Below are 22,309 nucleotides of genomic sequence, written 5' to 3' on the forward strand. Positions count from 1 at the left end.
TACAACAGGTATATTTAAATGATTTGGCAGTAAAGGTAAGCAGATTTTCCTGTTCTGCCACTTATAACTGCTGCAAGTTGTTGTGTTTGTAGAAACCTTTGTATTTTGAAACAGTTGCAGCTGATCTTGCTTGAAAACTGAATGAGCAGTTGACAGAGAAAACAAAATATTTCAGCCAAGCTTCTGAGGAGCAGGAGAAGGGAACTCTTAAGTATTCATTTAGTTTTACTTAATGGATATTAAAACATTAACTTGTGAACTTCTTAACTTCGGGGCAAAACCCGTAACAACCTGGATTTGACTGCAGAAACAGAGAGCTAACGTTATTAGCAGGGATTGCATCCATTTCTGAACATGACAAGGTCTATATGCTGTATTAAACATGAAAGCACAGTGCATGCATACCATATTCTATAGGATACCTCTACAAATCTGGTTTAGGCAGGTGATTTATCTATGCTTAAAAGACATGCTTTTCATCTCCTGCTACCAATCCTCACTGGTCTTCTTCATATTTTCTTTTCCTTGCTGAATGAAGTTGTTCCAAATTCAAGAATTTCTCAATTTCTTCTGTTTGGTTTTGTATGATGGAGTTATGACTAGAACAGCTGTCCTTGCCAAGTGCATTTCTTGCTGGAGCCACAGTCACCTGAGGAGACTTCTCGTGCTGTGAAGCAGTAAATCCTCCTTTCACCTGACAGAATACAAATTTAACAGTTAATAATCCAGTGAAATTCAGGTACAAAGGTTAAATTGTTGGATTTTGCTGAGCATTAAGCAAGCAAGGAAATGTAAACAGAAAGATTAGGTCAATTGAAAAAAAAATACAATTATTCTGAAATGCTTGCTTCAACTTTAATTTAGAAAGCTTGATAATGACAAATAATACTTCTATAAACCAAGCCTTAACGTAAGACTTGGTACACAAGAATATGATAAAAAACCCCAAACCTTGTACTGGAATGCAGATAGCAAAGTAACTAGTTTAAAGAGTTTAATGTTGCGATTGACATTTCTATAGCTGTGCAAGCATTTGTTTAACAAAACCAGAAATTGTGAGGTTTAGAGTGTTAACTCCCTCTCTGCTTTACTGTATACATTAGAAAGCAAAGATCATTAATTAATGCAAGGTCTGTAATAGGTTGGGTTTTTTTATGTGAAGATATTTTTGTTCTTCTAATAGTTTCAATTACTACCTGATAGGTTCTCCGTATCTATCCCAATCAAATACACATGGCAACACAGTAGGGAAACGGGTTTTTTTGCTGGAATGATGAGTTCTCCACTTGTAATCCAATACTGTGGCTCTGGGGGAGGCCAGCACACAGCAACAGCACAAGCAAGCCACAGGAGCCAGTGCTGCAGTGGTTCTTGGCGGTCTGTAATGTGACATTGAATGCTCTGGTTGCGTGCTAGAGTAATTCTATTACAGAGATCACAAGATGCGGCCATCTCCCAATGCTCAATTATTTTTTAATATTGGGCAACTCTGCCCCAAATGACTGTATAAGTCACATATTCTTTATGAATAATGACTAATCTCTATTTCAGTGAGGAAATAACTTTGTTGGAGCAATAAAATACTGAACCTGTTAATTGTAGTGGCTGTACACATACACTTTTCCCATGCTCTTTCCCAAGGCCTCAGAAAGAAACAGATCATACTTCATCACAAGCCACTAGTCAAAATCTCTGTGGAACAGCACACAGGGCTGCATCTGTCCTGTGCTAATGACCCCAGAGAAAAACTGTCATTAGGTCTTCCACATGTGTAAGTGAAATTTTCTAGAGAAACAAAGCCATGCCCTGTTACTTGGATTTTACTGAGGACAAGTGTTTAGACCTCTTTGGAGAAGTGACTGCAGTTAGGTAACACATATAGCTATATATGTATAATTATATATGTATAATTCTAATACAGCTCTGTGACAATATGTTTAGAATAAACCTTTTTCTTTTTTTTTTAACTAGCTGTCAAACAAAGTTCTCAGCATTCTCACAATAAAGTACAAGTGAAATGTGTATGTTACAGCCAATAACATGGCAACCCTGTGGGGCACATATGGGTAAAAACATTCACTGCTGAATAGTATGACTGCATAGGTGTCTTGTGCTTAAGCTGAGCTGAGGATGCTTATTCATCCTTCCCTTGGTACTCAGGCATGTTTAAAACACTTCTTCAGATTTTTACTAGAACTTTTAAGTGCAGCTGTAGCATTTCTTTTTATCACTTTTTAGAGTACTCTACTTTGGTTGAATGAGATTACCCAAATTTTAGAAGGCATAAGTCTGCGCTAGCTCTAATCATACATGTTAGAACAAACTGAGCAACAAAAGAGACTGCCAAGCCTATTCTTAATCTCCCAACAGCTTTTTCATATCACTCATAAACATGCCAAATTTGAGAACAGAAGGTATTAGAATGATACCATCACAGAAGGGAAGGAGTGGTCTGCAATACCCCAGGCTGAGATTTCAAAGATTAAGTATTTGGAAAATAATCTGAGGTCAAACCAGCAAGGCTCTCTGTTCTTATCCATCTCAGCTTTTACTTAGCCAGCACATAAGGAGCTTTAGTTTGGAGGTGACAAAGATATAACCACAATCAGATAATGAAATACAGTTTTGTGTTAGCTGTAGATTAGGTATTTTAGTTCACTCAATTCCTGCCTCCACCTCAGTGAGAAAAAGCAAGAGAGACACAGTAAATACCACCAGTGTGTTTGGTGAAAAAAACCCCTTGCTGTCATTCCCAAGTTGAATCTCGTTAGGAAAGCTGAGTAATTTAAAACATCAGTCTTCGGAATTTCAGAGAATGTGAACACTCATGGCATTGAGAGCTGACTAAGCCTGCTGAAGTCAGCCAGTTTTGTCATTTGAAAACACTCTACACCCTGACCTCAAACCTCATACAAAGACGACAGCCATAACTACCTGAGAAATACCTCTAGAACCTCTTGTAAAAAGGAAGCTCAACTGTAGTTGTAAATTACTGCATCAGTTGTGAACAGTATGTTTACCATCAGGTCTAATCCTAACACAGCAGTTTCAGCTGTTCAAGCTCCACAGCCTAACATAGATGTAAAAAAGCGGTGTGAGCCACTTCTAGTGCCCTCTGGAATGACATCTTACAGTGGGACAGCAACACAACAGGGTTCTTTTTAATTCTCTGCTTTTACACGTTTGTGTAATGTCATCTGACTAAGTAACAAGATAACTCTAAATATGGCATCATGTAACTGCAGCATAGAATAAATGGGTAGGCTCCAATTCATCGATAAGCTGAATTTTTACTCTTTCACAGATCCTTTAGATAACATGTTCTTATCAGGTAACAAAGGAAATAATGTTTTTATACTTTTACCTACTTCTTTTATTTATTTAAACTCCTACTTTTACTGTAGGTGATGATTTCTATTAGGGTACACAATGAACTACCCTCTTCCTCCCCTCCCAAACAGACTGGTTAGCATCTGTTTGATTCATATGCTGTGACTTTTTCCTGCTGCTTTCTATCAACCTTAATTGTGAAAAATGGTGCCTTGTTGCCCTTTTGATATTATTTTGGAGATTGACTCAGTCTTAAAGTATCCAGATGCGTACAGTTGTACAAATATCTGTGGAATTAGCTCACTGAGGTCTGGTCCGCAATATTTTTAATTGACTTACATGTTCTGTGGGAAAAGAAGAATCATAAAAAGTCTTTGCTATAGCATTCCAGTCTTCACCAGGGTCTCCCTTAGGGGCTCGGTGGATACTGGAGGTATTCAAAGTGTCGGCAGCTCTGTCAAAACTGGTAGAACCTGATTGACAAAAAGGAAATGGTAACAATTGCAATTTAGTCTCTAGGCAATAATTGTGTAAAGTTACTAAACTTTTCTGATCTTAAAAAATCAAACGTTTTTGGTTTAAATCACTGAATCTCTGTTGTAGGCTTTTCCCTCTTCATTTTTTCTTTCACATATTTCTGCATCTATGTTTGTACCTGAAGATGAGGTATGTTTCTATTCTGATTAAAATGTTTTATACCATTTTCACATACTAAGTTACTGACAAATACAAACTGTGATTTACAGAAAATGTATGTGTTCTGAATATTCTAATGGAATATTTTTTTTCAAACAATATTAAGACTCGCCTTCTAATAATGATGATAAAATACATAGTTACTGCCATCCTAACATCATATTCCAGGGTGAAAACAAAACCCACATTCTAAATACAAGGACAAAGAGCATTTTAAATGAGGAATCTTTTTATAAATACCTAATATTTCAGGGAATCAGGCTGTAGCTATCTACTAAAGGTAGGATGGGCAAATTAGTAGATTAATCATAGCAAAGATAAGGCTCCAATCCTGCAGTGGACTCCAATGCATTGCTAGTAGACTCCATTGAAACCAATATAAAGTTCCTTGCAAGATCAAAACATAAGTCTCCTTTCACATTCAGCTGTTGTGTCACTACACAGATGCCTGCTGATCACTGCTACAACAGTAAAATCTTTGTTTTGTTCTGAAAATGCATGTTACCTCCTAGTTGTGTAACAGTTAATTAAGAATACTGACATCTTTCTTTTGGGAGGAAGATGGTTATGAGTTTGTGTTAGTTTTCTAAGTGTTTGCCAGGAAGAGTCTGTTCCCTGTTCATTCCTCCGTTTATTCATGTGGAGTGGCTGCTCCCTGGGAATGAGAGTGGTATAAATAGTAAACTGTGTTGTGGTTAGGCAGCAAAAGGAATTCCCTCAGATAGATTTACTAAACTCTTCCACCAATGCTCTTCACCTCCAGGTCTCCCAATATGGCTAAAACTGTTTGTGCTTCATGAAGTAAAAATAAATAAATTTAGGGATACTATCCACATGGATTCCGCTCCAGGTTTGCTATTTGGGAAAATATATGAAAACAAAACAAAGCAAAAGCCAAACACAATAAATCTTGGAAGCTACAGTGCTGAATACCAGAGTGACTCTTGGGTGCCCTGCCAGTAAGGCTCTCTAGTCTCCAAAAGAGGTGTAGGATTCCCAAGTTGAAGTAGGGACCTGGCTAAATTAGGCAGATGATGAGAGTGAGAGGCACACCTGGGACCTAGACCAAGATCCTCACTGTGAAGTATTGCTAGAATTCAAGGGTGACAATACTCGTCCCTGAGAAACTCATGGGCGGAAGTAGAGGAATATTAAAATCCCTATCAACTCCTTTGAGAGAATCTCCCAGAATCACTTGGAATTGCAGTACTTTGCATACAGAAAGGTTTCTGACAAGAAAAGGAGAAGAAACACAGCAAAGAACTTCAGATAGTGCTGTTCTTACAGAAAAGATACATGAAGAACATCACATAACTACATGTTCATTTTCTTGAAACAGGTATCAAAATTCACATTATTAAAAGCAATAATGTACCATCTGAAATCAGGATCCTCCTACCTTGCTACCACCACTTTTGTTTTAGGGAAAAAGACTTTGCTGAAACTGAACTTCAAATACTGTGCCTCAATGTACAAATACACGCAGGCAAGAGACCAAGTGCAGAAATGAAGTTACCAAGAAACCTAAATTCGTAACACCAGAAGAGCATGCAGAAACCAGGCTGATGGCTTTCTGCCTCACTGCCACAAAGCTAAGGGATGGGAGTCAGTTCCGCTTTTTGTACATTCAAGGGGCAAAGCTCCGAACACTACAACAACAAAGCCTCAAACAGACACAAACACCCTTTACCCTGGATCTAGTTCTTCTGAAAAACACCTGAGCACCCAAAGCTCCATTTTTCTACGAAAGTAGAGGCTTTCACTTGTACCAAAGCCTAAGAGATCATCCGCTGTTTTAAGCTTGCGGTATGCATTAAGAACAGATTCCACGTGCAAGCTTTATTTTGAGAAAGGAAAGCTCCTCTTACACTTTTGTATCTTCTGCTCTGGCCAGTTACTAAGTGGACAAACATCTATAAACATATTGGAGTCAGTTTGCTGCAGAAATAGAGATGATACATTTATTACTTTGGTAACAGATTGAGTTTAGAAATGGCTTTCGCTAAATAAGTATAAGGGTACGCCAGCTGATAATTTTATTGCTAAACAAATCTAAATACAGTTTTTCCACATTTCGGAGTGATTTAGAAACAGGGGAATCAAGCTCTGATTTACTGTTTTGCATATGCAAAACTTTGCTCAGCAAATAATCACCAAGTGCAAAGAGCAGGAAATGAAAAAGCTCCTTGAGCGTTCTAAACAGCTAGGGGTGTTTTCCAGAGCTTCCAAGAACGTAAGACTTCTCCTTTCACACATTCAACACTTTCAGATGGTTTTAGGTGTCCATATGAATTAAAGATGTACAATAAAAGAAAATAAACTTTTTCGAAGCCCTGTTCAAAGAAGCATCTACTGGTTCAAAAACGACTCTAATTTTTATGCAAAATAAGGGCACTGAATCATTTCCAAAAGCTGCTCAGTGCTTTTCAGATACACAAAGAGCCCAGCTAGAGTACGCTCTACATTAGGGTTCCAAATACCTATAAACATTTGGTTTGTCATTGCACTGGTTTTCTTCCACGAACAGAAATATGAGAAATGTGGTTTTTTAATTGGGCGATTCAGCAAACAAAAGCTGTTCAGTTGCATTTATTATAAACAGGGAAGTCTCAGCTTTTTTTCTTTTTTTTTTTTGCCATCCCACTAAAACACTGGGAGGTTTACATCTTTCTACAGCTACACAAAACTGAGACGCAGAAATGTCACACTTTGATCATTTTTCTAAGTATATTCAGTACCTGCCTCAAAATAAAAATGCTCATTTTTCTTACCCAGCCCTGTTTCTCCTCTGTCAACATTCTCATCGAGATTTTGGCACTGTGTTTTTGAAGTAACGTTTGTGTTTTCCACTAAGCCTGGCAGTTTCTCTTTCGAAAGGGAAGGTTCTGTGGAGGCTGAAGTCCACGCAGCTTGACCTCTCATTTGATTTACTCTTGAACAAGAACCGAGGTCTAAAAAATTTACGTATACTGGAGTTTTCTCAGCTTTTTTATCTGAGGTTGAAAGATCAAAGGATGACCTTCCACTTACATTTACTAAATTTCCAGATGTTCTCATGGGTAAAGAGCATGATTCTTTCAGGTGACCCTCAGCAAACTTCCTTCCTGGAACTGTACCAGTCAGCGAGAGTTTTTTCTCTTTTAACAATGTGTTATTTGTTGAATTATTAATCTCCAGGGAATGCCCATTTTTGATGGAGCATATCTGAATATCATCATTCACTTTTTTAAGTGGAATTAGTTTATCTGAACTAATAGTTGTATCTGCTGGGGTTTTTTTATGAGCAATTATTTCAAGACCATCAGCCTTTACTGGAGATATGGCTTCAGCGTTCAAAGAACACGTATTTGTAGCATTCCCTGTTTGTTCAGTTCTGTCTTGTTCAGGTTGCTTGCTGCGCGTGTCATCCACATTTATCCCTCTTTCTATTTTTGGGAGGCATAAATTGAAAGTACGTAAGAGAAACGTGTTATTACTGCGTTCTTTTGTGGCATCATCACCGCTTGCATTGTCACAATAAACAGTTGGGATATTCTGAGCACCAGCTGCTGGTACATCAGGACTCCACAGTGTACCATTCCTAGTTTTGTTTCTGGTATTGTCTTCATAATTCTTTTCTTCTGCATCTACGTGTGTCTGTTTAAAAGAAGGTTTATCTATACACAAACCACTTGGATTTAACAAGACTTTTTCTGTTTGATGTAGTCCACTGCCTACATGATTGTCACTGTCCAGCGACCTAGATTTCTGGTATTCAGTTTGAGAATTTTCTTTAAGATAAGATGGGATACCAAAACTTAATTCCTTAGCTTGATGATTATCCGTACTTCTCTCATACACAGCATTCCTAGTGCAAAGAACTGCTTCAGACTCAGTTTCAGGTGCTTCAGGTGTAAGGGTGCTTTTGTTGTTTTGTACAGCATTTGATTTTTTATGTGTCTTAGTACAAATTGATTCATCTGTACTATTGCACAATTCTTGCTTGCTAGAGTCAGTCTCCCGACTTCCATTTTCTCTGCAGGCTCCTACAGCATCAGCACTGTCTAAAATGACTTTTGTTGTTTGCATGTGGCATGCTGCCACTGGCTCCGTGCTGTCCTGGAGCTTCTGTTCTAAATGTGCACTGTTTTCATCCAGGAACATTCTACATGTTGCTTCCAGATTTTCTGCTTCTTTGTGCTCAGTGACATGTATTTCTGAGGTCTGTCCTTGGGTAATTAAATCAGTATCTGTGCAGAGGGTATTCCTGGGAGAAGCCTCCCTTTGCTTTTCTTCATGAGGGCTAGCAACATTAATTTCATCCTTAAAGCTGTTTTCAAGAACTTGTAAATCTGTTAGAGTAAGTGCATTCTCTAGTTAGTGATAGATAACACAGAGGTTAAGTGATGCTTTATTTTTACGGTTTATGATTTCCAAAGAGATGGACTCAAGATCAGTATCAATATTGATCCTTTTTATCTTATGTTACACACACAAGTCTATCAAAAAAGTTGCTGAAGATAAGTAACTTGGAAAATACTTAAAAACTGTTCAAACAGAAAATACATTAACATTCTGCAGATTTTAGGTATGTCTTACAGTTTAACTATTTCCCAACTCTTATCTGTCAGCCTTATTAGCGAAAGGGGTCTTCATTATGAAATTAACACACAGGCTTAATCAACTATTGTGTGTCTACACAAAGTTTAAGCCAGTGGTTACTACTGCAATTTGTCGTTATTTTTGAAAGTGGCATTTTTGGCTAAATGGAAACCAAAACCACCGTTAAAGGGACTATGTTCATACCGAAAGGAATATGCTGTGACTCGATGGTAGTGGGCAAGTGAGCAATAACAAGCATTCAGTATCAGAAAGGTGTTTTCTGAGAGATACACTCTGAGGCTCTGATCACTGATCTTTTAAAGTAGCCACTATGTCATTAATAAGCTTTTAAATTTCCACTTAACTTTGCTACATTTAGAGACTGAGCATTAGAGACAAGGTACATTTCCTTTAGGTGGCTTCAAAAAATTGGGAGTTACAAAGTGCTTTGTACAGAAAAGCATTACAGTTATTCCTAATCTCTAGTCTCCTGAACTAGCATGCAGAAAGAGTATTGCAATAGCTTGAGGGGTTACAGCACACAGATCTTACTTAAAGTTCCAAGGCAGCCACTAGAAGTACTGTGCTTTCATTTAGAGCTTTGTGAGTTGAGCATAGATTAGCACTACCAACACCAGGAATTTTACCGTTGTTAGTACAAAACCACTTAATTCATTCTCTTGTCATATGCTGTGTCTGTAAACATTTATCCTTTCTTCAACAGTACTACTTATCTCTATTATCCATGTAATGCTATTACTTTGTTCTGTCTGCAGTTCCTCAGTGCTTAAAGAGGAGTCCATTGTGCTGTTTACTTCAGTTTCTTCATGTCCAAAATTACTGTCTTGTCTTATTACAGACTGCATACACTCATTGTCTTTCTGAATAGGCTGTATTTCGCTGTCTTTTGAGTGTTCTTTACCACTCTAGCATAAGAAGGAATGAAAGATTATACATATTTTAATAATTTACTAGAGTCATTGATTAAATTTCAGGATTTGGATTTAAAATTATTTTTACAATTCTGATGGAAAAGAAAGACCACTCACCTGAAGTATACCAAGTTCCACTAAATGAAGAAAAAAACCCAAACCAGGCTAATATACTAGAAAAGTAGGAAAGAAATTAGTTCCTGCTATGGTACAGTCCACAGAGAAAAGTTATACAGATTGACAGAATTTCTCCGAGGAAGGAAAGTGTGTTGTGTGCGTGCTGACTGGATCACTCCCTCAGTGTGATGGCTGAATTACTGACCTGCTCAGTAATCACATGTGGAAAAAACCTGCACGAGTGCTCTCTGCACTCAAACACATGTGCTTACACACATACTAACGCTTTTTTTCCTAACAAGCCACCTAGGATTTTTAACTACATTTCATGGCAAATAAGCCTTACGAATTTGTAATTCTTGTCAGCGAGTTCCTTGTTCCCTCCCAGAAGGCTTTTCAACCTGAAATTGAGTCATATTCAACAGGAGTATAAGCTTGAAAGATGCATCTACTTAAGGTTTACGTCACAGTCTACTCCTGTATTTGTCTTTAGTTTTGAAAGTGGCATTCAATAAAGTTCTGTAAAAAGTAGGAGCTGAATAGTGAAGAAACACCCTAATAAAACCACACATACCTGGGGAAAAAAAAAAGGGAAGGAAGATGCATCCTTGATCATCACCAACTCTTTGGCACCTGAAGGCAAGAGCATTGCTGGCTCTTGCCCTAAAGATAGAATATGAAAGCAGGTAGAGCAGGGGTATTGCTTAGTCCATAAAGGATGTGAGAAAAAGCTGAAGATACTTCGGTAACTGGACAGGTTGCTAAAGGAAGACTGGGATGTGGGAGGGAGCTACAAGCATTGTGCTTGGGCACTGGATGTGTGTGAAGGACAGAGTATACTGCAAAATGGAGGGAGGCACGTAGACAATACTGGTAAAAAAATGGGATTATTGCACTAGTGGCATAGTAGATGATGTAGAATACAAATCTGCAGGAAACAGTTTTCTACAGGTGACAGAAACATCCCCATGTTCCCAGCTTTGCTGGTTTGGGGGAGGGAGGAGTCATGGTGAGTGAAGGAGGGAGCTAAAAACAGTTTTCCCCCGACAAATACTCCAACTTCAATTGGAAGTTTCAATTGAAAATTCTCTCTCTTTTCCGCATGATTTATCATCATCCTCCCTCATGTTCTCATTTAGAAATTGTATACGTTACATCTTTTTTGTTTTCTAAGTTTTTAATGAGTTCATTTTGCTTCTTGGCTATATACGTCCTATTTTCAAGCTTTTCTTTTCAAATACAAATACTAGCATTTTCCTTTCTCTTTCATGAAAACTGTAATTATTTTATAATCTCTTACTTCTAGGAACTGTTTCTTTAGACAGAAACACCAAACACCACAATATAACTGCATAACTGTGCATGCCACTCTTTTATGCAGGTAAAAAACAGCTACTACAGCAGAACTTACCATATGTCTTGGTACAGGCTGCACTGCTGAAGGCACCTGAAAAAAAAACCAACCAAAAACCTAACATGAAAAAGTGTTGTTAGAAAGGAAGAGAGGTGACATGATTCCTTTCTAAATTTTCAGATGGGTTGAATAAATCTATTTTCCATTAACTTCAAATGGCTATTCAGCCCTTCAAAAATAGGTCAGTGCATAAACTGCCTTTATATAAAAGCTATTAAGCTTGAATTTTCTTTTCTTTCATCCCCCCCGCCCCGTGATTTAGTAAAATCTAACTAAGCAACATACATAAACCTAAGATGACACTTCCCTCAACAGAGTGTTTCATACTATGAAAGTCAGAACTGTCTCAAAACCAGATCTCCCTGCAGATGCACACACAAAAGAATGACAATAGCCCATTGCTAGGTGTAGCCCTATTCTCTAATGGTACACAGCTCTATTAAAAAATTAAACTAAGTGTGAAACATAGTAGAGAAACTAAATTGCAGTCTGAGGCTGTAACGAGGTCTGAGCAGGTGAGCAGTGTAAGGAAGTTCACATACATTCTAAATGTCATGCGCCACAAATAATCGCAGGGATTTCAGATTGTACTAGGTATAAAAGTAAACATGGGCATATTTCCTTGCAACACACGGAGCCACAGTCAAGATCTGCAGCACAGCAAACACCTTCCCCTTTTGTGTTTTACTAGACACTGACTCATTACTCATACAAAGTGAAATTCCACAAATTAGAATAATCAATATGACCTGCTACAGCTCCTGTAATTTCTTGGCAGTGTTCCACTGGAGATTTGGCTTGGTCTAAGCTGCCTAGCTTTTGAAATCTTACAATCATACAAATTGGAATGGCAATTTGCCATAAGAAAGTCTAAGATACATATTTAGAAGACATCTCTGATTTATTTTTTTGTTTGCATTTAATGAGTATATGCTTTAAGCTTATCTACTTTCAAACATACAGTGTTACCTTAGTAAGCACAAGTACTGTTTATCACGAACAACTGATTGTGTGTATTGATTCTGCACCCTAAACATAATTTGTGTTTCATTCTCCTTCACAGAAACGATGATTTTGAAAAGTTACACAATTTACAATTACAATTATACCTTGTAGAGTTCAGACATTCTTTGGCCTGATGAGTACTCATTTCAAGACTGATTTCCATTGCATTATTAAGCACATACCAGCAGATATGCATATGTGTATATTGATGCATATATTCATGTATGTATATATATGTGTATGAGCTATAAACATACATACATGCATTGTGAAGAAATTGATTTTAAGTTCTTCCAAATTCTAAAATATTATGGTTTGTCATTTTACTGACAATTCATAGACAGTTCTAAAAAAAAAAAAAAAGAAGAAAAAATTCTGCCTTTATAGTCCTAGTGTCTTCCTATTTTCCTAATACTGGAAGCAAAATCACATACGTGTGAAATGATCTGGATGTAAAAACTAATTTCCCTTCATTATTTGGATGTAAATACTAACGGAAAAAATGATACAACCAACAGAACAACAGAATACACTCAATGAGCAGGGAAAGTTATATGGCTTATGATGCTTCCCATTTTGTCAATCTTACAAAAGACTGGAATGTAATTTGCAATCCAGTTTAAGTAATGGGTAACATAGCTGCAAGGCTACACTCTCTTTCCTTTTGCTCCAAAAGACCATCATCATGTGCATTTGTTGACTTCTCAGGGATGCTCTGAATATAGAGCTGAGCATGGCTTTGGTTCACCCAGCAATGCAAGCTCAGTTCTAGTTCAACCTGCACTGCACACAGTTTTTACATCCTGCGTTCATTCCTTGTTGAGCTTGCTATGCCTTTGATAATTCTTGAAGATGAAATAAAGATTGGGGGTTTTATTAAACTTTTATTAAACTTTTTTACTAAAAAGAGCTTTGCTAAATTTTGCTATATATAAAAATATATATAATTACCTTTGTCAAAGGAAGCTCAGTGAACATGACAGCCAGATTAGAAAAAAAAAGTCTAATACTTTTACAAGAAATGGAAAGTACTGCAGCTATAAGAGACAGTCACCTGCAGATTGTCCACTTGCTCAGAATGCTGATTTCCCTGAGGAGGATGAGAATCTTCAAGATATCTATGAACTTCTTTAAGGGAATTCAGCTCATTTTTAACAGTGTCTATTTCTTTTTTCATGTTTTCCTCCTATAGTAAGAGGGTACACAGAGCACACAAACACACAACTTACACTGCATTTTCAAATATATAAAACAGTATTTTACAGGCGTATCAACAGCTTAGCAAATTAAAGTAAATCTTTAAAAGAACGTATAGATGCTAAGGAATTTCTTTGTACAAAGATAATTTTGAACTCTTTCATTCAAACCAAAATTTTAACCACATTTCCACTACAAACAATATCCCTTTATTAATGTGGGGTTTTCCCACCATTTACTTCAAGTAGCAATGTTCAAAAAAGAGAGATTTGTATTTGTAGCTTTCTTTTGGTTTTGGCTCAAAGACAAACATCCTCGTCAACATTCAGTCTCTACCTACATCGTCGAAAAGCTGTAACAGTAAATAATCTACGTGGCACTTCTGTAAATAGCCTCAAGTATCCAGTGCCCCTTCACTGACTACTTAACAATCAAATTTTTGTACTTAGTAAAAAAAGGATGGTCAAAAATAAAAGTTGTGGTAAAAGAATGGAAGGGCAATCTTATGGAAATATCTTCACTTTATTCACAAATATTTCCGGAGCAGTGTGCAATGTAAGCCATGATGACACTATACTTGAAGGTAGTAAGAGACTGAACTTCTAGTTAGCCATAGCAGAAATATGGAGGTTGGGGGGAATAAGTAAACCTTTGAAAGAATAGTTGCAAACATTCCTGAGAAACAAGCAGGGCCAATTCCCATGTCCATACAGGAAACTATGGTATAAGACTCTCCCAGGAACCTGGGAGATCAACTCTTCCCAGGGCAGTGAGCATCGGAACAGTTCAGCTATTTTGTAGTCTGGCTGCAGCCATCTCCACAGCAGCTGCACTCAAAAGAGCTAGTTTTAGGATTACAAGGACAAATTCGCATTATTTCCCCACAGCCTCCCTGAGACTCTACCTACCAAATTCAAAACCTTTCTGGCAGTAGGTGCCAATTACACAGAGATTAAAAAAGAGACTATTAAACAAATGCTGTTTAAAGTCTGGTTTCCATACACTAAGTAGATCTTCCTGAAAAAGTTAGTCTTACTTGTAAACATGAAATTATTATATCAGACAGTTTTTACAGCTACAATATTTTGCTAATTATTTTGGATTAAATAATTACTGCAGTACTCTTTAGAAGTAATGTAGTAGAAGAACAAAAAGCAAATCTTGAAGACAAATTATTGTTTAGGTGACCACAGAGGTGAAGTCACTGGGACATACGGGATTTTAGCTTTTCTTATCCCATTCCACCCCACAGTCCACATTGAATAATTCCTGTCAAGTCAGGGCCTCTGCTTTAATGCAAGCCTTCATTATCTCTACCCTATTCATTTTGAGGTGGTTCTTTCATGTTTTTTTTCCTAGGCATATGGCCCTTCAGGAGTACCTTTAGCCTGTGTCAGTCTATATGGGTTTACATTCATTTTTTACTATAAGACTGTTTACAGCTTTTCAGGGTACAAGAGTGCAACCTGGTGTGCTGGTATTCTCCGAATAAGTTGTGTAAAAAATTGCAGGTTTCCTGAAAAATACATAAAATCCAATGTAAATTAAAATCCGTGTCAGCTTCCATGTCTAGGTAATGGCAAGTGTGCAATTCTGGAATATTTAAGTGCTAAATTCAAGGTAACACCTAATACCCTGGCTCTTGCTTTATAGACTGCAGGAAGCGCATTGACCTTTTAAAGTACAGAAGTCAACATTTCTCCTACATCTACCTTTAAAAAAAATACATTCATTTTTAGAAGAGTCTGCATTGCTGGAAAAGAACTAGTTGTTTTTATTGTATTATTTCTGCAACATATTCTTGGCTTTTAGGAATTACCTGAAATGCTTGATGACTATTTCAAAAATCTCTTAATATTCTAATATTTAATTTAATAAACCTACATCTTTTTTCCAAGTTCTTAGTGCTTTCTCATGCTCATTCTGAAGATTAAGGAACTTTTCTTCATTTTCCTTTGCCTTCTCCCTTTGCAGCTCATTATCTCTTTCAAGGGTCTGCAATAAAATTAATTATCCAAAAAATAATCAATACCACATTAATGAATTTTGATGTGTTTTATGTTGCTTGGACCTTTGCTTCTAACATGCTGGAAGCGCCATACAGATCAGTGATAATGTGCTATCTCAACAATAATTTTCATAAATTAACAGAAAGGTGCTTATAGTTTAGCTAACAGGAAACAGGGGGAGGTTATGAAAAAAGAAATGGCTATAAAAGGGTATAAAAACACTTGCCATTATTCAGTTTCACTGCATAAGTTTTAATGTGCTGAAAAAGTAATATAAAGTCCAGAGATGAGAAATATGAAATGTAGCACAATCTAGACCCATTGTACTTAAAGAAAAAACTACTCTATATTCACAGAAAATATTTTTATTTTTCTGATCAGTTTTTCTATCCTAGATTGTTTATTAACCTATCTTCTAAACTGTATAAGCTTTAAATTCTAAAACATGTCTCCTGGAACATGAAGTATATGTCTGATTATCCTTTAATTTATTTTTATTAGATCACTGAAATAGGAGTGTATTAAAACAACAGTAATATTAAGTTTAATACTATCATAATTGTACTTGCAACATTTTTTAGTTAACTCTTTCAGCTTGACTGTGCTAAATCAAAGCAGCCTTCTGTAAATCAACAATAACTTCACACACATCTCAGGTACTGTTGGAATTTTTATCCTATCACATTTTTATAGTAAACAATATGGAAGATAAAGGACTTGCTGAATCCATTATCTACTATATAGATGGCACAAATATATTTGATAATGTAAACATAACTTTAATACATGCAGCTGTATGACCAGCTACATATTTATGACTGCTGAGCTGCTTTGAAAGTCCACTTGAAAAATGTCAAGTTAGGAAGGCAGTACTCCAAAGCAATTCATTTTTTCTTAATCTTTTAAGTAAAAATGAGTCTACTTCTTGATTCACTTAGCATCAATTTTAAAATGCCTACGTTAATGTAACCTCAATATTAACACAAATATATTTTGCAGGTATTAATGCTAGGAAAATGCAGACTACCTTGCATTTTTATACACGTGGAAAAAGTTGCGCAGAAGAATATAATGGATCTTGCCTGACAGATTATATTATTTAAAAGATGAGACGATTCAACAGTACATTGAATTGTCATCAACTGAATAATCACACTCTGATGTAGCACCTTTCATCCAGTTCTATAAATGAGGAGTCCAAGACCTCCACCCTCTGATAAAGCTGCTCTGACTTCAAGGATGCTTTTATTTGTAGCCCAAATGCAACCTCCTCCGAGATGGAATGTAATAGATACCTTGCTCTTCAGGCAAAGCATCAGGAGTTGCAGAGGAGTAGAACTGATCATACATGCAAGCCAATTGTACAGCAAGGGGAACACCTGAATTCTTTGCATTCTATCATCTACTAAAGAATTGTCAGTTGTTTTTCTGAACTGCTAAGGGCATTGGTATCCTAGCATTAAGTATGCATAGACAGACTGAGAGAGAAGAGGATGATCATTCCTGAATGTTACCTTGGAAGTTTAAGTATTCTGTCATCTCAAGCCTAAATTACACAGTAATTTTTTGTGAGTATAAGAATAAAAATATTTCCATGGGACTATACAATCACTCCTTCCAGTTTTCCATTATTCTGAGGAAACTTCTCCTTAATGAGCAAGGTCCACAAATTTAACAGGGATGTAGGATACAGCATAAGGATAATACATAACCTTCAGATCCCATGCATCACACTGCGGTTCTAGAATAAATAAAGGCAAAAGCAATAGCTCTCAAATTGGCAGGAAAGTGAGTAGACCCTTCAAGTTATATATTCATCATATTTTATAAGTTCCATTTGTTGCTTTAAAAAAATGACACTGCAAAATAAGCAGTTAATGTCTCATTCCCTTGGAATATCCCGGTAAGCATATCGACCTGTCAGCCAAATGAGTAGCTATAAAAAGCAACGGTATTTTATGACTAGTGCTTAAACAAAAAGATGAGCATTTCTGACAAATCAAAATAACCCCATAAGCTCATATGGAAAGAACATGTGTCATTCACTTTTAATATTGCATTGTATTTACATCAAACTGTTTAAAGGAAATCGCTGCATTTTATCATGTATTTATTGGGTTTACAGAAAAAACACTTCTATTAAAATGTCTAAGCACTTGTTTCCAGATGTGATCTCTTGAAAGTTTATCGCTCATATCTGCTTATATAAATGTTATAAATCCTTAATTCCCATTCTCAAGTAAGAACGTCTTGGTCTTGAGAATGCACAGAATGCTCTAGCTGAGATCAGATCTTAGCTGATCTTAAGTTCCACGGTGAAGACTAAGAAGGAACATTTACATCAAATTAAGTATTGAGAAGTCCTCGTGTAGTCAACAAAGCTTTCAAATATTAAATCAAGAGCCTCTTATAGAAACCCATGTCTTGTAAAACCAATTTAATCTGAAATATTCATGCCTGCAAGAAGTTATGTTGGAGGACTGCACTGAAGCTTTGATGACTACAAATAGTTTGTCCTGCAGTTAGAAAAATTAGAAAACATTAATACCTTCCCAATGTCTAATATAAGCAGGACCCAAATCAAAGCAGGCCATCTAATCAGAATTAGTCTAACTGCCATCAGAAATCCACTGTCGGCCTGTACAGCCTGCAAAAGAGAGACTTGTACACAATCCATACCTTAACAACAAGAAAACAAGCTATACCTCTCTTACGCTTGTAGACATTTATGTGTAGTCTTCAAAGACAAGATCCACAGATGCCATTTACAGTTTGAGCTGGAGCTTTAAGGCATACTATAAAGTTTATCTGAGATGGGAAATAATAGCTCAAACTGCCTACATCTATTAAAAGACAAAGGCTTATGTGAAGCGAATCTATTTTCAGTTTAGCATAGAAGCATTTACTTAGAAACAAAGTATACGTGCACAAGGAAGTTTAATTTGAAATTAGCTGAAATGCTAGTTCCAAACACTGACCTCACAGGCCAAGTAAAGAATGAAATAGTTCTGGTTATGTATGGACAAACAGTAGATAATAATTATTAATCGTCCGATGAATGGTTGTAGCTGAACTCTGCATGGCACATCTGACCAGAACAGACATGACCTTAATCTTCAGTGCACTGTGGGCCGGTCTGGCTGCTGGTGTAATTTAGAACCAAAACTGTTCTGAGCCACTTTTACACCCCTAAAGAAAAACTGAGGAGTGCTGCAACTCCAGATCCTTCAGCATGACTACTTACCACCTCTAGCATAAATGTGACACCAGAAAACAGAGCATGAAATGGCTTTCTTAGGCCCTCTGCTCTAATAAAACTGGGGACAAACGCTGAAGAAAATCTGAAATTTAAAGTATTTTCCAGAAAATAAATTCATACCTACATGAAAATTACAAGAAACAAAAGTCAAAATCATTTGATTTCAAAACACTTGAAAGCAACCCCCAATATGTTCTGGTTTTACCCTCCAGAAATGGCTGATAAGAATGGCAACCATGATTTACTTTAGGGGCAGAACACTAACAGAGGGAAACTATAGCCTGCACTTCAAGGTTCGTGCTGACAGTTGAGGAGCTGAGGGAGCAATGGAAGTGAGGTCAAAAGTTCTGAAAAGCATACAGATGTCTTTAACAGCCCTGGACTTAAAAATAGCAGCTTGTCTAATCAAGAAAAATCTGACCTTATATTCTTCTTTCAGTGCATTTAATTCACTTTCCATTCTCGCATTCGTTTGTGTTATTCGCTGAAGCACCTCCTGCACACATTGTAGAGAGCTGAGAATTTCCTTATTAATACAAACAAATTAGGACATTTTGAATGAGACTTTGTTTCCTAAGTTTAAGAATTAGATCATTTATGTCTTTTGGATTATCATTTATTTTTTATTCTGCCAGTGTTGGGGAAGGGCTAATAGGAAAAAATCAGAGCAACTTGAGGTTTTCTGGCCTTGGAGAAGGTAACATTATTATAACTTACTCTTTTTCAGAGAATTTTCTTATAAAATGGATGGAATGGAGACAGAGAGTAATTCTACATTAAACACTACAAAACATATGTGCAGACATTCAAAGATGGAGGGAACAATCTAGCCAAGTCAACCTCTACTCCCTAACAATCAGAACAGGAACTACTAAAAGAAGGCCTGCAGAGAAAACAACTGAGTTTCAGGCAGAAGACAGTCTCAAACGTGCTCAGTTGCTTCAAAATATAGTGAGAGTGGAACATACTATTAAACAAAAGTACTTTCATATACTTGCAAAGAGTTTTCCAATTTATCTATCTCCAGTTCTACTGTGTGCACAGATACAGCTGTCTACTAAAAATAAAGATCATTCCCTTTCATGCTTGTATATGTATGTAGAAATAAATAATGTTTTTGCACTGAAGCTTAATTTATCTTTAGTTCCATTTTACATCTAGAAAACAACCACAAAGACATGGAACAGCTCGTCCAGTGTCATCTGACAGGTCCGTGTGAGAGTTGGTTGTGTCTTTTAAACCTAGTGCAGTGTTCACCAGACTAGAATTGATTGCTTCTCTACATACAGCTCAGTGTAAATCCGCTATAATTTAAATAGTAGGTTCAGCCTCAGTCCAAGAACCACTGAAAACAATGCCTTCAGTTAATCCAGGTAGTGAATTTGTAGCACTCTAATATAGAAATCCAGGTCTTCTAGCCCAGGTTCTTGGAGAAAACAAGAAATTCATCACTATATTAGGGCCCTCCCCAGATTTATAACAAAACCCTACGTACGTTAAAACCAACCAACCCCTAGCAATTCCCACAGAACAAAATAGAGAAACAAAATAGAGACCTTCCCTTAGATAATACATATCAAACATGCATATGAATTTTCTACAAGCATCTCCATAAAAAGGCTTTTAGTGCATTCAGGGCTGTGGGAGTAATGAGGCCTGAATCTCTCTCATGTTTCCTCCATGTTTATTGGCAAATATTTTCAAAAAGCAAATTCAAAATGCAAACAGGCTTATACAGATTGGAAGAGCACTGCTGGATTAGCCTTTAGTGAGCGCTCAGTGGGTACACTAATAACCGACTGCTTCTGTCCCTCCCTGAGAACAGGAACAATACGCTTCTCTGGTATGTTTGGTTTAATGCACTGCAGAATGAAAATGCTCCAACTGTTTCAGAAAAAAACACAACCGAGTGCTTTTGCCAAGAAAGACTGGACCAGGTGATCCTTGATTCTGTGATTAATCACCCTTTTTATGCCTAATATTCTGCAAAACAGTGTATTATGCTGTTACTACAGGAAACTTTTTTTATTTTTTTTAAATCATGTTTGATACTGGACTCCATGTACCTTGGTTTGAATACAACGATTTGCTCTGGAACATACCTGAATTCGTGACAGAAGACAGTCTTAACTCTGTTCAGCTATATACATACATATGTAGCTTAATATTCTAGAAGTGTATGTTCTCATGAATGCAACACATTTCCTTTGTATACGATTGATACACGATTCCAATTTTACCTGGTTTCAAAGCCAGCAGTATTAAACTGTTGGCAACCAGAAAGCAGAACAGCAAGGATGTTATTCAACCATTCTTGTTTATTTGCACTGAACCCGTATGTAAACAACTATTTCATGGGTATACCAAATTTCTCCCATCTGATTTTAAAAACAAAATTTAAGACTTGGAATAAATTGTGAAACAATGGACTTTGTTCTGATAAAACGTTTTATAAAAACTGAGAAGTAAGATTCAATTTATGTCATTAAAATATTTCCAAAGAGTCAAAAAGTTAATTAGTTTTAGTAGCTTTGTATAAGAATTTAAGAAACTTGATTATGAAATATAATACATATATTCCTAAGTGGTTTTTCAATAGCAAAGTTGTATTAACTCACCAGCTTTTCTTCTTTAATGTGAGTGTTTTCTTCCTGAATTTTTTTACTAACTTCTGTCTCCTTAAAAAAAAGAGCATGAAGAAGAGTAAGAGGCATTTCAAATTACTCTTTTCTTTAGTAATAGTGTATTAACATGATATTGTTAACCATCATGAAACTATTTAAAGAAACTGAATTATTTTGAAGAGTCTAATTGATTTTTGCAAACTCTAAAGTTATATTTATAGCATGATTGCTTCCCCAAAAAATGTTGTTCTGGAAATATTTTGTTATATTGTCTACGCAGTTAGTAGAAAGGAATCACTTAATCTATGTACATCAGAGAGAGCGCTACTATGATGTTCGCTTAGGGAAGAACAGAAAATATTCACCAAACAAAAATAATTTGTTTAAATTCCAAAATACCATTCTGATTTTCTGTTGCAGTTGTTGAAACTGGTTTTCCCTTGCTGCAAGATTGATGTTTTCTTCTGCCACCCTGTACTGAGATGTGACCTTGGACCTTATCAAGTCTGTAGTTACTTTCTTCAGTTCCTTAACACAGGAAACACATATAAATAGTTCATCCAGTACAGGCATTGCAATTCAAAACAAAGACAAATCTTTCAAACTATCCTGAGTCATGCCCTACTTTTAAATAATGCATGGAAACACCAGAATGAATTAGAGGATCTGAAATCTGTGAGACTGACTTGCTCAATTTTAAACTTGTCACCCGTGGCTAGGTGTTTATTTTCAAAAGTAAAATGTTATCGTGCCAATTTTTCTCTGTTTGGTATTTGTGATACTTCAGCATTTTTTTATTTTCTCTTCCAAGAAGTATATTAGAAGAGAAGATCAAGTTGGTATTGGTAAAACCTCCTACAGCGAGATTCACAACAGAAATTAAGTACCTATTATAACTCCTGTGTACATTCCTGGGAATCGGGAGGGGAAAAAGGAAGAACAGCAACTATCTGGTAAAAACAGGACCTGGCTATAAATTTGGAGGATCTTCGTTTTTCCTGAAACATTAATTACTTAATCTCAGGAGAATGCTAAATTAATTTTATATTAGAGGCTTCTACAACATGATTTTCCATCTAAAATCTGCTTTTGATTTTATAGTTTTCATTATCTTTTAAATATCCTGCCCCCCCCCCCCTTTTTTT

At 36.4% G+C, this 22,309-nt stretch overlaps 1 protein-coding gene across 1 annotated transcript in view; it reads right to left on the reverse strand.

Annotated features, from left to right (window-relative positions):
* Positions 1–496: 496 nt before the first annotated feature.
* Positions 497–22,309, reverse strand: part of CCDC73 (coiled-coil domain containing 73) — a 42,211-nt gene continuing 20,398 nt past the window's right edge. The window contains exons 9-18 of the mRNA XM_010019541.1: positions 21,564–21,692; positions 21,159–21,218; positions 18,962–19,066; positions 15,157–15,267; positions 13,130–13,261; positions 11,068–11,103; positions 9,368–9,533; positions 6,798–8,357; positions 3,670–3,803; positions 497–694 (exon numbers count right to left, since the gene is read on the reverse strand). Of these exons, the coding sequence (XP_010017843.1) occupies positions 497–694; positions 3,670–3,803; positions 6,798–8,357; positions 9,368–9,533; positions 11,068–11,103; positions 13,130–13,261; positions 15,157–15,267; positions 18,962–19,066; positions 21,159–21,218; positions 21,564–21,692 (2,631 nt within the window). The remainder of the gene's footprint in view (positions 695–3,669; positions 3,804–6,797; positions 8,358–9,367; positions 9,534–11,067; positions 11,104–13,129; positions 13,262–15,156; positions 15,268–18,961; positions 19,067–21,158; positions 21,219–21,563; positions 21,693–22,309) is intronic.

Source organism: Nestor notabilis, unplaced genomic scaffold (assembly GCF_000696875.1).
Source record: "Nestor notabilis isolate BGI_N333 unplaced genomic scaffold, ASM69687v1 scaffold11488, whole genome shotgun sequence".
Lineage (NCBI taxonomy): Eukaryota > Metazoa > Chordata > Aves > Psittaciformes > Psittacidae > Nestor > Nestor notabilis.